The sequence below is a fragment of the Tachypleus tridentatus genome, chromosome 13 (genome assembly GCF_004210375.1).
Source record: "Tachypleus tridentatus isolate NWPU-2018 chromosome 13, ASM421037v1, whole genome shotgun sequence".
In the NCBI taxonomy this organism is placed as follows: Eukaryota; Metazoa; Arthropoda; class Merostomata; order Xiphosura; family Limulidae; genus Tachypleus; species Tachypleus tridentatus.
In genome coordinates this window covers 145,405,097-145,421,423 of record NC_134837.1, presented here as the reverse complement: position 1 = coordinate 145,421,423, position 16,327 = coordinate 145,405,097, and the positions used below count along the sequence as shown (strand labels likewise).

Genomic DNA, 16,327 nt, shown 5'->3' with positions numbered 1-16,327 from the left:
GAAGAAACGTGTATTTGTTTGAGATTATTTTACAAACATTTAGACCGAGTAAGTTTATACTGATTCATGTTTAACAGTAGAGGAACAGGATTTTGTAAGAAACTACTATTTACATATGGGAGAAAAACAAGTTATGGATTCCAGTCACCCAGATGTCACTGAACTTATCATTAAACGTAACATGTGTGGATTCTAGTCACCCAGATGTCACTGAACTTATCATTAAACGTAACAAGTTATGGATTCTAGTCACCCAGATGTCACTGAACTTATCATTAAACGTAACAAGTTATGGATTCCAGTCACCCAGATGTCACTGAACTTATCATTAAACGTAACATGTGTGGATTCTAGTCACCCAGATGTCACTGAACTTATCATTAAACGTAACATGTGTGGATTCTAGTCACCCAGATGTCACTGAACTTATCATTAAACATAACAAGTTATGGATTCCAGTCACCCAGATGTCACTGAACTTATCATTAAACGTAACAAGTTATGGATTCCAGTCACCCAGATGTCACTTGGATTCCAGTCACCCAGATGTCACTGAACTTATCATTAAACGTAACAAGTTATGGATTCCAGTCACCCAGATGTCACTGAACTTATCATTAAACGTAACAAGTTATGGATTCCAGTCACCCAGATGTCACTGAACTTATCATTAAACGTAACATGTGTGGATTCTAGTCACCCAGATGTCACTGAACTTATCATTAAACGTAACATGTGTGGATTCTAGTCACCCAGATGTCACTGAACTTATCATTAAACGTAACAAGTTATGGATTCCAGTCACCCAGATGTCATTGAACTTATCATTAAACGTAACAAGTTATGGATTCCAGTCACCCAGATGTCATTGAACTTATCATTAAACGTAACATGTGTGGATTCCAGTCACCCAGATGTCACTGAACTTATCATTAAACGTAACAAGTTATGGATTCTAGTCACCCAGATGTCACTGAACTTATCATTAAACGTAACATGTGTGGATTCCAGTCACCCAGATGTCACTGAACTTATCATTAAACGTAACAAGTTATGGATTCTAGTCACCCAGATGTCACTGAACTTATCATTAAACGTAACATGTGTGGATTCCAGTCACCCAGATGTCACTGAACTTATCATTAAACGTAACATGTGTGGATTCTAGTCACCCAGATGTCACTGAACTTATCATTAAACGTAACATGTTATGGATTCCAGTCACCCAGATGTCACTGAACTTATCATTAAACGTAACATGTGTGGATTCCAGTCACCCAGATGTCACTGAACTTATCATTGAACTTATCATTAAACATAACAAGTTATGGATTCCAGTCACCCAGATGTCACTGAACTTATCATTAAACATAACATGTGTGGATTCCAGTCACCCAGATGTCACTGAACTTATCATCACCCAGATGTCACTGTAACATGTTATGGATTCCAGTCACCCAGATGTCACTGAACTTATCATTAAACGTAACATGTGTGGATTCTAGTCACCCAGATGTCATTGAACTTATCATTAAACGTAACAAGTTATGGATTCTAGTCACCCAGATGTCACTGAACTTATCATTAAACGTAACATGTGTGGATTCTAGTCACCCAGATGTCACTGAACTTATCATTAAACGTAACATGTTATGGATTCCAGTCACCCAGATGTCACTGAACTTATCATTAAACGTAACATGTGTGGATTCTAGTCACCCAGATGTCACTGAACTTATCATTAAACGTAACATGTTATGGATTCCAGTCACCCAGATGTCACTGAACTTATCATTAAACGTAACATGTGTGGATTCCAGTCACCCAGATGTCACTGAACTTATCATTAAACATAACAAGTTATGGATTCCAGTCACCCAGATGTCACTGAACTTATCATTAAACGTAACATGTGTGGATTCCAGTCACCCAGATGTCACTGAACTTATCATTAAACGTAACAAGTTATGGATTCCAGTCACCCATGTCATCATTAAACGTAACAAGTTATGGATTCCAGTCAGATGTTGAACTTATCATTAAACGTAACAACGTTATGGATTCCAGTCACCCAGATGTCACTGAACTTATCATTAAACGTAACAAGTTATGGATTCCAGTCACCCAGATGTCACTGAACTTATCATTAAACGTAACAAGTTATGGATTCCAGTCACCCAGATGTCACTGAACTTATCATTAAACGTAACAAGTTATGGATTCCAGTCACCCAGATGTCACTGAACTTATCATTAAACGTAACATGTGTGAAAGATTAAAGTGAATGTCGGAATTTGGTTAATTTCTGGAAGTTGAGAAGCATAAGATATATAAATATGCCTATAAAGGAAATTAACGTGGACCCTAAGAAGTTTCAAACAAGTGTCTGCTTACACATGACAGAAATCCTGATCCAGGAGCCTGGTCTATACCCAGAAGGAGACGGACAAATGTGATCATGTAGTCCTTCACGAAGGTCTAAAATGAAGTTTATATGGAAAATATATTATCTATTGCTATTATTATCTTCTGTACTAGATGTATTTTGCAAATAACACGAACTACCAACTCGCGCTATGATTAGATTTTGTTCATATTTTTTAAGATAAGAATTATGCTTAACTTGAGGTGTACAAGGAAATTTATTTTTCCTTAGTATAATGCTTTTTAATACAAGGATAATTTTAATTAAATTATCTTATTAATTATTAGATTTTTATTATTTTGTATCTTATTTGATATTATTACGAAAGCTTAAGTTTATCGACTTTGTCTTTTCATTGAGAAAACTTAAGCATCTGAACAAAAAAATTGTTATATGTGTTTTTATTTTTAGTTATAGGTAGAAGTTATTTGTTCTGTTTTATCTAATGTTAACTTCAAAGTTGTTTACCTGATAAAGCATGGTGTCCAACATACTGGCACTGAATACATTCCCAGCTGCAAATGGCAACCGGAACATATAGGAAATATGGGACCCTCGCTCCTTCTCTCTCTATTTAAATAAAGTATTAAGGTTAATTATATTACTACTGATTTAATGAGTGAAGTATTGTTTTTCAGATTTCAATCGCTTTCATCTATATAGCTATTTGTAACAAATGGATAAACAGAAATGTCTTCTGAGCTTAAATGTTTTATACAGTTGAACATTATTATCGTTTTCACTAATAATAACTTAAAGATTACATTCCCATGTACAGCAAATTTTAATATTGTCTTTTTATTAATGGCCAACTCCAGATAAATTACAAAAAGATAAACTGTCTTTACATTGTGTTTAAGTCTAAAATTATAAATAATTACGTCTCCATATCACTAACAAAATATATCTTTTAAACAATGAATACAGTAAAATATTTGTTGTTTGTTGTGCGTTGAAAATGTTTTTTGAATATCACAGTAACGTTGATACAAACAATGAGAGTACAAAGATGTTGTATCAGAGTCGACTGGTTTCAGATCAACCCTGAAAACAAAACTCGATATTCATGCAATGACGTAACTTTCTTTATTTACACCCTTTTCAATGCGATCTACAATATTTGTTAGAAATTTCTATATCACCAACCCCACTGAAGTCAGTACATGAACCAAGAGATTATTATAATAGCAGATGTATTGTTGGTATTATTCAGAATTCACAAAACTGTTAGTAGTGACGCGGTATGACCTCTAGTCTTTTCAATGTGGCTTGGTTTGTTCTGAATTTCGCGCAAAGCTACACGAGGGATGTATGCGCTAGTCTTCCCTTATTTAGTAGAGTAAGACTAGAGGGACGGCAACTAGTCATCACCACTCGCCGCCAACTCTTAGGCTATTCTTTCAGCCAACAAATGGTTGGATTGATCGTTTTGTTATAGGGCCCTACGGCTGAAAGGGCGATCATGTTTGGTATGACGGGGATTCGAACCTAGAACCCTCAGATAATGAATTGAGTGCCTTAACAACCTGGCCATGTCGGTCCATTTTCCATATGCACAAAGAATATTGCAATGTTTGTTTGTTTTTTGAATTTCGCGCAAAGCTACTCGAGGACTATCTACAATAGCCGTCCCTAATTTAGCAGTGTAAGACTATAGGGGAAACAGTTAGTCTTCATCACCCACCGCCAACTCTTGGGCTATTCCTTTACCAACGAATAGTGGGATTGATCGTCACATTATAACGCCCCCACGGCTGAAAAGGCAAGATGTTTGGTGGGACGGGGTTACAAACCCGCGACCCTCAGATTACGAGCCGCACGCCTTAACTTCCCCAGCCATGCCGGGGCTTTTTGTAATGAGGAGGTTAATGTGATATTATCACTTCCTCTACTTTATTGACCATCATGGTAGTCTTTTATATGCAAAAACGGCTCGTTTGGGTTGAGAAAATATTTTACATAGAAGAGCGAACAACGTTTCGACCTTCTTCGGTCATCGTCAGGTTCACAAAGAAAGAAGTAACTGACCGGAAGCTGACCACATGTTTGACAGGGGTTGTGTAACTGAGTGTCGGAATATAGTGGGTGGTGTTAGATGTTTGAATATATAATTTTATTTATTTTATTATATTAATATAGGTATAAAGGCGTTCCTTTATATTGGTTTATTTTGGGTTTAAGTTGTTGTATAAGTAAGGCTTCTTTAATTTTGCGTTTGTTTATGTTTGTTTCTTTATTTAGTATTTGAGTGTTTTCTATAATTATGTTGTGTTTATTTGACTTGCAGTGTTCGAAAACGTGTGAAGGTGACTTTTTATGTTCTTTGAATCTGGTTTCCATTTTTCTACTTGTTTCTCCAATATAGAAGTCGTGGCAGTTATCACATTGTATTTTGTAAATAATGTTGGTGTGGTGTTTGTCAGTGTAGTTTTTTACATAGTATAGACCTCAGTTTTGTGCCTGGTTTTTGAATAAATTTGGTATTAACTGGAATGTCATATTTTGTTACTAATTTTTGCCAAATGTTGGTTATTTTTCTGCTGATGTCGGGAATATATGGTATGCAGCAGTATATGGTTTCTTGATTTTTTGATTCGTGAGATATATTTACTTTTGTTGGTTGATTTTGCTTTCTGTCTAGGAGTGTGCGTATAATGTTTTCTACGGTTTGTGGAGGAAACTTATTGATGTTGATGAAGTATTGTTTTATTTTGTCTAATTCATCGTTAATTTTATCTGGTGAGCATAGTTTTATGGCTGTGTTTATTTGGTTTCTTAGTATGTTGAGTTTTTGTTTTGTTTCATGTGCTGAGTCCCAAGGAATGTATAGTCCAGTATGGGTGATTTTTCGGTGGATTTCTGTTTTGAATTGTGTGTCGGTTCTTGTAATTTTGAGGTTAAGAAATGATATTTGATTGCTTTCTTCCTATTCACATGTGAAGTTAATGTTGGGATGTATAGAGTTAATGTGATTGAAAAAATTAAGTATGTGTTCTGTAGATCTGAATCCCGCAACCATGTCATCTACATATCTGTACCAGTATAGTGGTGGATGTAATGCTGTGTTAATTGCTTGTGTTTCAACTTGTGTCATAAAAATATTGGCTAGAACTGGTGATACTGGGTTGCCCATGCTTAGGCCATTTGTTTGTATATAGTTTTGGTTGTTGGGAATTTCTATGGTTGGGTTAGGGTCTCGGATATAGAGTTCTAAGGCTATCTTGCAGGCTTCAGTGGTTGGAACTTCTGTAAAGAGGGATATAACATCGAAACTGGCCATTAAGGCTTCATGATTAAGTTGATTTAGATTAGACTGAAATTAAAAGAGTCTTTGATGAATGAGCTGGCTGATGATACATATTTGGAGAATGCCCATGCTATGTATTTACCAAGATTGTAATTAAACGATTCATATGTGGACATTATTGGTCGTAATGAACAATCTGGTTTATGAGGTTTGGGGATGCCGTATATTTGAGGTGTGCGTGAGTCGGTTTTACGTAGGTAGGAATAAAGTGTTTGTGAAATTGTGTTGGGTTTTTTCATTTGTAGTAGTATTTTGTTCAGTTGCGTTTCGTGTGTCTTTGTTGGATTTGTGTGTATTGGTTTAAATTTGTTCGTGTCTGATAAGATGCTATTCATTTTTTGGATGTATTCATTCGTGTTCATTATGACTATAGCGTTACCTTTATATGCTTTTAGAATTTTTATGTTTTGTCTTGTTTTAGGTTTTAATGGAATTAATGTCTCTTTTTGTAAGGTTGTTTTTTAGTTTTCTGTTTTGTGAAATTATGTTGATGGTTTTGTGAGAAAATTCTTTGAAAAAATCGTTTAAGATGTTGTTTTTAGGTGTTTCTGGAAAATATAAATTTGTAATTTTACCTGGGAAGTTTGGCTGTTGGATGTCAATAAAATTATCTAAGTTGTCTTCTTTCTGTTGGTTGTTTTTGGTTGTTTCCTTGTTGTTGTTCTCTGTAGAAAGTATCACAAGTCTCCTGGCTAGGTCTTCTAAACATGTTTTGATTTCTATGGTTGGAATGTACCTAGGTGCTATTGCGAAGTTGAGTCCTTTGTTAAGTAGATGTATCTCGTCTGTGTTTAATTGTCGGTCGGATCTGTTAATTATGAGGTTAGTCAACGGTTTGTCGTTTTGGTGTCTTTTCTGTTGTTTGCATCTTAGTTTTCTAGTTTTTGTTGTGGCAGATCTTTTGTCTCTGTCGTTCTTAGTATTGATTTGGTTTATGTTTCGTTGTATAAGTCCGTAAATCTCTGGTTTAATGCAGCATGCCAGTTGATGGTCTAGGTTCATTTTTTGTTTTTGTAAGTCATGGAGTTCTTTGTATTTTGTGTTCAACATGGCTTTAAGTAGTTTTTTCTGTAAATTTTGAATAATGTTTGTGTATGTATTAAAATTTTTTGAAAGTTTTACCTTTACAAAATTAGGGGTTAGTTGTTCCTTTCTACATTGTTGAATAAAATAAATGTCATTTCTTCTATTAATGATTCGTTGGTTTAAATTTCTTAGTTTCTTAACGATCATGTGAGCGTGTACTGTTAATAGTGGTGTACGGTATGCTAGTTCAGACATAATGGTAACAGGTAAGTACAAATATACTGAGAAAAACACAAACTTACACTTCTCGTACAATCGCCGTGATGAAATAATAATCAGTGATGTCGAGAAACCCACTTGTTGAGAAATTTATATGCAAAAACGGCTCGTTTGGGTTGAGAAAATATTTTACGTAGAAGCGCGAACAACGTTTCGACCTTCTTCGGTCATCGTCAGGTTCACAAAGAAAGAGGTAACTGACCGAAAGCTGACCACATGTTTGAAAGGGGTTGTGTAACTGAGTGTCGGAATATAGTTGTCAAATAAACACAACATAACCATAGAAAAGACTCAAATACTAAATAAAGAAACAAACATAAACAAACGCAAAATTAAAGAAGCCTTACTTATACAACAACTTAAACCCAAAATAAACCAATATAAAGGAACGCCTTTATACCTATATTAATATAATAAAATAAATAAAATTATATATTAAAACATCTACACCGCCCTCTATATTCCGACACCCAGTTACACAACCCCTTTCAAACATGTGGTCAGCTTCCGGTCAGTTACCTCTTTCTTTGTGAACCTGACGATGACCGAAGAAGGTCGAAACGTTGTTCGCTCTTCTATGTAAAATATTTTCTCAACCCAAACGAGCCGTTTTTACATATAAATTTCTCAACAATTGGGTTTCTCGACATCACTGATTATCATGGTGGTCTGTCTGATTGGTTAAGTCGTAGAAGAATCAGATTAATTTATCAAAATCTTGCACTTTTCTAGTTCCTTTTATTCCTTCGCAATAAATGGGGAGCAGTTCCATAAATCTTGCATCTTATTCCAACAATTATTTTTAATAATATACAAGTATTAAGTTTATTGTCTTATTAAATAAGGCGAAATATCTATAATTAATACATTTTTCAACTAAGTCGTGTTACCTTTTCCATTCTGGACAGATGAAGGGCATATAGGTCGTGAGCTCGAAACTGGGTGAACCGCATGTTGCTAGACTGACTTAATTCTGTGATGACCCTCACACTGGGAAACAGTCTAAGATTTTAAAAAAAAAAGCATTTAGTTTTAACTTACTAGCAATAATTTGTAATAAGTCAAAATTACGTTTAAATAAGTAAATAATACTAGGTTTACATTCTATTAGGAACGAAAAATACAGTATTTGTTTAGTCTCAGAACGAACTAAGTAGTAGATTCCTTGAGTAGTAGATGTAATGGTAGGTTTAACACAACTTTAGTATAGGCTGTCATAGCTTAAACATATTTCCAGTAGAATAGTTATTGTGTCCACGGTACTTTAGATCTACTAGAAACTTTTGTACATGTACAACTTTATCTCCATTGATTGGTTACTTTCTTTAACGATCTTCTCCACTATAATACCTAGTCGGGGGCGCTGGCTGAACATCTGTTAGGACTACAGATTTAGGAGCTGGTAAGAGAGATTTACAAACAGAGCGATGTCGTAAAATATTCTCCGCACTTTAAACTGTGAGGAAGTTTTAAGAGTGACAGCCAATTAATTAATGTGAATGATCATTGTAAGGGATCTACTTACTGTTGTCTTCCCTTTGTCAATAGTTTGAAAATTAGGAGTGGCTCATGAAGCCTGAGTAGCTTTGTCATAAATACAAGATACTTATTTGTTTCGAATTTCGCGCAAAGCTACTTCAGGACTATCTGCGCTAACCGTCCCTAATTTAGCAGTGTAAGACTAGAGGGAATGCAGCTAGTTATCGCCACCCACCGCCAACTCTTGGGCTACTCTTTTACCAACGAATAATGGGATTGGTTGTAACATTATAACGCCCCCACGGCTGAAAGGGCGAGCATGTTTGGTGCGACGGGTATTCGAACCCGCGACCCTCGGATTACGAGTCGAGTACCTTAACCATTTCGCTATCCTGGGGCCAAATACAAGATATAAATAAAGTTGAGCCACATTCTCTCCCAAAGGAAACCTGTGCTCAGCGAGGTATAAACTTCACAATATCATCAAAGATCTCTTACTTGACATATATGGAGAGTACGTAGAGAAGATATGTCGAATTTTTCATGAGAGAAAGTCGAGGAAAATGCAACGTTCGAAGTAAAAATTGATTGGAATTTGATAATAGTTTTTTTATGCAAGATGAATGAAGCTACTGTCGTAATTTTGGAAAACACATGTGCTGAAGATTCTTCCTGTACAAACTTGGAGGAACTCTTGTTCACCAGCACTGAGCTCCAATATGTTAGTATCCTGAGGATGTTTTGTCCCATTTTGGGAAAACTCTTGTTCATTAGCAATGAGCACCAATATAGTAACACACTCTGGAATTTTCTGTGCAATTTTGGAAGAACTCTTGTTGAACAGCATGGAATTTTAGTATAGTGGTACCCTCTGGATGTTCCTGTCCCATCTTGGGTGAACTCTTGTTCACTGTATTGTATTTTTCCCGTATGTGTAGGTGTTCTAATAGAATGGCCAGTCAGTAAAGAAAGTGACATTGTTTTACATAGATTACCGACGACAGCTAAGAGAAGCAATTCATAATAAACAAGATTAAGGATATGTAAGAGTTAAAATAGGCGTGACAGTGAGTGCTTACCCAGCAGAAGGATCTGTGCGAGTTTCTTTATATCAGCTACTAAACGTCATCAGAGTATACCAAAGGTGGGAATTAGTTGAGAAATATTATTCATTTAGGAAAATGTGGCTGTTAATTGCTTGTCAATGAACAAACAACATAAATGACGTGTTGAAGAGGGATTTTTTTTTATGGAATTACCAGTCAGTGCAGAGGGTAAAACGTACCTTCAGTACTTATGCATAAGTAAATCTTAATTAGTGTAATATTTTTAAGATATAATAAAAATTTGAAAGATGAAATGCTCGTACATATTAGACTTACAGTGCTGCGCATGTCTTATTTTCTTAAAGTAAACAATTCTAAAATATTTTAAGGATAATTAAATTTAAGATTTAATTCATAAAATTCTGAATTTGTTTAACATGTATTAGTGACTATTTAAGAAGCCTGAAATGTTTAACAAGATATGTACACCTCCTAAGGAAAGCAGTATAATAGATAATTTGTTCAAATAAACAAATGTAATATTTTTTTTATCATTCTCAATAGTAACAATAAACCAAAATTTAATTTTAAAATTACTATACTCAAATAAATGACCTTATAAATAACACCAAATTTGTTACGTTTCTATAACTGTATATTCATCGTTTCGATTTACAGCTTTTTCGTAAACACAAAAAATTAAAAAAACTAATAGTACAAAGCTTGGTGCTATAAGGTCGTTTATTACTAGTAATAAAACGTCTTAATACACAAATATGCACTACATAAATTAAATACAAGTACTCTTTATATTGTATACTAACCATGACCAATAGATGGTTAGTAAGTGAACAGTAATGTATCCAGATATGCAAAAACGTTTAACATGATTAGTGAAACATCAACCAGGCGCTAATGAAGTGTGTATTTCTATACCTCTAAACCAAACACAGTGTAACGAAAATATTATCCAATACAAACAAATGCAGGTATGACAGGATATAAAATTTAGAAATGAAAAACAAACAAACTAATAAAATCGTAGCAAAGAAATATGGACAACTTGTGAAATATGAAACATTATAACGTCCCCACGGCTAAAAGGGCGAGCATGTTTGTTGGGACGGTGATTCGAAAGAAAACTGAGAACCTTTGAAATTGATTTATGGCCTTTCCCGGAATTGTGCTTCTGAACAATCTTCTTCGTTAAGTCTGTAGAGTTCTGTTTTTATCATTCTCAATATGTAACAATAAACCAAAATTTAACTTTAAAATTACTATACTCAAATAAACTGTAATGTCTCTATTTAACATAAAGTACTTTTCTTACGTCTCTGTAATATAGTGTTATAGAATTGTACAGAACCACTTGTACTTACAGTACCTAGGTAGTTACGTGAAATTATATCAACTGTGGTAAAAGTTGAGGGGGGTTGAAGACTTTTGTAACATGTGTTTCCAATATTGCTTTGTGTTACATCACTAAAGTGAGTAATAATACACTTTTTGTACTTTGTAATCTTTATAAGTTGGTCTGAGATTAATATAATAAATATTGTTGGCCATCTGAGTTATGTCTTTCAAAAGAAAAATGATTACAATTTATTATCAGCAGAGTGGGGTTCAAGACTCGTACAAGACATCGTATTTACGTTTATCAACATTCTGAATGTACTTTAATACATTTAGTAATTTGCTTTTCATTGTACTTGTTCACATGATTTACAACTTCTGGTTTTGAGAATGAGGGTGAAATGTAAAAACTGTAACATTTATATCTGCACATATAAGTGGAGCCATGCTACTTGTTTATGGATTACATGCTACTTGTTTATGGATTACACGCTAGCTGACTGGTGGCATGAAAAATGTTCAACATTCTTAATCTGAGGAATTGTTCATCTTAATCTAGGAAGTATAATGTTATTTCTTGAACTGTTTATTTATTTACTATTATAAAAATAATAATTTAGTGCTTTCTATAATAGTACAAAAATAGTTTCAGATTTGAATCGTTAGTAGAATTCCATTTATACTATTCTGGTATAATTATCTTTACATAAGTCCAAAGAAGCAATTGACAAAGTTAAATTATTTTATTTGGCCAAGTTTGAAGTGAACTTGTAGCTCAAGTATACTGACTTGAACATAGTTATTACAGCAACAATGGCATTAAAGTTCATCAATATTGACCTGAACATAGTTATTACAGCAACAATGGTATTAAAGTTCATCAATACTGACGTGAACATAGTTATTACAGCAACAATGGTATTAAAGTTCATCAATACTGACGTGAATATAGTTATTACATCAACAATGGTATTAAAGTTCATCTATACTGACCTAAACTGGTTATTACAGCAACAATGGCATTAAAATTCATTTTTACTGACCTAAACATCGTTTGTACATCAACAATGGTATTACACCTCACGTACACTGACCTGAACATAGTTTGTACAGCAACTATTGTGTTACAGTCTGCCAAGTGATCTTCTTCAGCGGAATTACTACTTTCTTTGTTCACCACCACCACGCTCTCAGCTAGGTTAATCCCCGCCTTCAACAGGTCATCTAAACTTTAATACAACAAAATTTATTACAAACTCAAGCAAATTCGTTAAAGCAATGAATTTAACAAAAAGTGAAACAGATATATCAGTGGGAACCCAAATGGTTTTAAAGGGTGTTTCACTGATCAAGTTAAAGACAAAAACATAGCCATTTTGGGTTCCTTATCATGTTTGAGGCAAACACAGTAATAGAAATGGAACGTGCTTACATTTATCAACACATAAAGGTCGTTTTTATTTCACTTCTCTCTTACGTCACCATACCTTTCATTAATATTGCTAATAAAGTCAGTGAAGAAGGACTCGTGTTACTTCGAAGTTATCTCTGTGCACTACGGTCGATATACGCAAAATGTTTTAGTTAGTTATAAACCTTTTTCTCTAGGTACGCTAAACATTTCTGAAGACGCTCTGTATGTATTCAGTTCATTGAAATCTTATGAAAAATTACATGAATACCTTTTCGTTTTACTGTTTACTAAATTTCTTGTATATTAATGTAATAGTACCTGTACCTGGGCCTCGGAATGTTCGATCCCGGTCGCACCAAAACATGCTCGCCCTTTCAGCCAACGGTCAATCCCACTATTTGTTGGTAAAAAAAAGTAACTTTGCGGTGGGTGGTGATGACTAGTTGTTCGACTGCTAGGGACGGTAGATCCCAGTAGAAATTAAAACAGACAAACAAAACCTGTCCCCGCATGGAAGTTCAAGATGAGTGAAAATTTTAGGACATGAAAAGTTGGTTTCGTTATATGGAATTGTCTGCATTTCGCGCAAAGCTAAACATGCTCGCCCTTTCAGCCGTTATCACCACCCACCGCCGACGGGCTACTCTTTTACCAACGGTTATAATAATTACGGTCAATCGAACCAGCGACTATTTGTTGGTCAACTCACCTGGCCATGCCGGGCCAGTGTAAAACAGCAAAACACAAAAAAAAAGTCAGCATCGCCAAGACTTTGGACTCTCATACTAAATTCGGTGGGTGGTGATGACTAGTTGCGATAACATTTCTTATTCACTTTTCCAACATTCTTAGGGTAATATTGAAATATAACCACTCTAGTCTTACACTGCTAAATTAGGGACGGCTAGCGCAGATAGCCCTCGAGTAGCTTGTCACGTGTAAAATGATTTGAGGTCACAAAAACTTTAAACAAATAGGCTATAGAAACCACTATGTTGTTTATCACACTGGTAAAAGCAAAATAAAAACGTTTTCACTCTAGATATAGCACTGTGTACGATAACATTTCTTATTCACTTTTCCAACATTCTTAGGGGTAATATTGAAATATAACTATCACTATTAGTTTACAATTAAACATATCGAACAACAGATAGATCACATTTTATTTTAGCTTGACAGATGATATGGAATAACTTCAATACTGCTTTCGTGTTGACTTCTATAAACCGAGAAAAACAGATAATCTACCTTTTGTTTCCTCTGTCCTCAAATAAACTTTATTATTGCCAGTATGTAAAATCTGGTGGTCCACAGTAACTTCAGTGAAGAAAGTTACAACCTTGTCACGTGTAAAATGACTTGAGGTCACAAAAACTTTAAACAAATAGGCTATAGAAACCACTATGTTGTTTATCACACTGGTAAAAGCAAAATAAAAAACAACTAACACAAATCAATGCAAAACCTTTCTTAAACAGTTTAGGATTGACGAACCAAAACACACACATTATTAAATAAATCGACGTATTCCTATTGAATACATCTTATTGTGAAATTCCCGATAAAAATGTAGAATGAACACGATATTTTACAACAAGGATATAATTCTATGTACTGTAGAATGATGTTACCCTTCATCAGGGTTATGTTTATAACAATGTTCATGAAATGTACCAATATTTTCTTCTTCAAATAATATCAGAAATATCTTATGTCCATTGATCTAATTTTATAAAAACATATTACTCTTAGAATATTAGTAAAATTCTATTAACCATAAGTGAACGTTTTAGCAACAGGATATTATATAAATCCACCTACTACTCAGTGAACGTTCCAGGAACAGGAAGTTGTAGAAACCCTACAAGTGAACGTTCCAACAATAAATCTTCAAACCACAAGACTCTTGACGCGTAAAGCATCAAGCAGCTGATGGTTTTATTCTTTTTAAAAGTTATTCTATAAATGTTGAAATGTGACGAACCATTGAAATCCAAGAGATATAGTTAGATTTAGTGACAACAATTATATAACTTGAAATCCTTCTTTTACACCTTTATACGTCAATTTATGTGAACAAAGCATTTCAGATCTATTTGTTTTTCTAACAACTCACATCTCAATACGACTTTCATTCAATTTTAGAACTTGTCAAACCTATTGGTTTGCTCCCTAGTAGCACTCATGTATGTCTGCAGACTTATAACGCTACAAACCACATTTCGATATTCGTGGTGGGCAGAGTACAGACAGCGCATTGAGTAGTGTTGTGCTTAACTTGAAACAAACCAAAGACTAATACCTTCTAATGATGCAACAACTTTTGGTGTTTAAACAATACGTTTTAAATACCTTTTAAGTAGACTAACATTTTAGAAGCATCTTGGAGCATAGAAGAAGTCATTTTCACATTTGCAATCATAAATGTGTGGAAATAACCTTTGTTTCCCAGAAGTTATTCCAGAAGTTTTTTGTTCAGTACGAGAACTGATAAGTTGGGCTTAACAATGAGGTCCGAAAAATACCTTTTACGTCGTTAAGGATCACCCACCAAACTTACTCTTTCATTTTCAATTCACCCATGAGGAAGAAAGACATACCTTGCGAAACCACCTATGTTAACGTACTTTTTTAAATATAATTTATATAACTTTTGATTTTAAGTGTCTTCTAAATACAACTAATATTTTAAAGTGTCACGTTTTAATTTAAAATGAAACGCAAAAGAGTAGAAACTACAATACACGGTGTGGTATTCGTGTATGTTTTTGCATAAGGTATTTCAAGTAGGTTTACGTATTGTTATTAAAGATATTTCAAATTGGCTTTAAATATTGACATAAGAATACTTCAACAGTTACAAAATGTACGGGCGATCATACATAAACACGCACACTATGAAATATTTTTATGAACCAATTATTAAACTTCAAAACATTTCAGGTATAAGATTGTGACCTTTTTTTAATAAAAAAGTCGAGAATCGAAATTTTAAATCAGGTGATGTTATACGCGTCCTGCGTTAGGGTCAATTTCAGTTTCTGTTCGATGAAACATAAATGGTTATGATAAGTAGTTTTTAGAAAATGAAACCAGAATATGCATTAATGCAGCCTCCTTTTAGCGTGGACAGGAACAAAGTATTCTGTTGTCCTAGCACATGTTTCTAATTCTGGTATGTGTTGCTAGTTCAGACAAACGGACAGACCCTGAAGATGGCAAATTATGGTACCGTCGAAATACGATATCTAAAATAAATATCACTCTGCTTCAAATCGTTGGTTTTTAATGTACTACTTTATTACCATAATGTAGTTTACTATATTATTGCAGTTTACACACAACGTTTTAATTACAGGAGGTCAAGTTCGTTTGTAATTAACCGTAAAGCTACACAGTGGGTTCTCCGTGCTTTGCCCACCAGAGGTATCTAAATCTGGTTTCTAGCGTTGTAAGTCCGCATAAATGCCACTGGACTATCTTGAGAGCTATATAAATTTTCCACTACTTTTGTTACAAGACTAGGTGTGACCCTTGTTACATTTAGGTTTATTTTATACTACCAATATTATAAAACACAACCATATCTGCCATTTTGGATGTTTTTAGTTAATAATGTAATTCTTATTCAATATTTACTTAAACGATTACTTCAGGAAGCTACTTATCACGTTAGTTAGCTAAATAAACAGTAAGAAATATGTTTATTGTAATTAGAGTTTTCTTTTTCCGTATGCTAAGAAAAACTTACTAATCAATAGAGCCCTGCATCCAGTACACTAAAGGAAACCAGGAAATGGCATGAAGAAAAGCCGGATCAGGCCTGTAATGAAAAATAAATTGTTTAGAATGTTGGTAATTTAAGGAAATTAATAAATGATAAGTTATTTGGATAATTTATCAAAAGAGGAACTACAATTAATTCTAGTATAGCTTTTAATTATTCTATTTCTTAGATATGTTAAATTGTGAATGAGAACAACTGAAACTAAACT

The 16,327-nt window shown here is 34.2% G+C and overlaps 1 protein-coding gene across 11 annotated transcripts in view; it reads right to left on the bottom strand.

The window, feature by feature from the left end:
• The window catches only part of LOC143239501 (potassium channel subfamily T member 2-like), a 151,978-nt gene that overhangs the window by 13,073 nt on the left and 122,578 nt on the right, over positions 1–16,327 (bottom strand). For all 11 annotated transcript variants that reach the window (XM_076480632.1, XM_076480631.1, XM_076480629.1 and 8 more), the window contains 5 exons: positions 16,084–16,155; positions 12,010–12,144; positions 7,928–8,039; positions 2,894–2,995; positions 2,395–2,478 (listed from right to left, as the gene is read on the bottom strand). In XM_076480632.1, the coding sequence (XP_076336747.1) occupies positions 2,395–2,478; positions 2,894–2,995; positions 7,928–8,039; positions 12,010–12,144; positions 16,084–16,155 (505 nt within the window). The remainder of the gene's footprint in view (positions 1–2,394; positions 2,479–2,893; positions 2,996–7,927; positions 8,040–12,009; positions 12,145–16,083; positions 16,156–16,327) is intronic.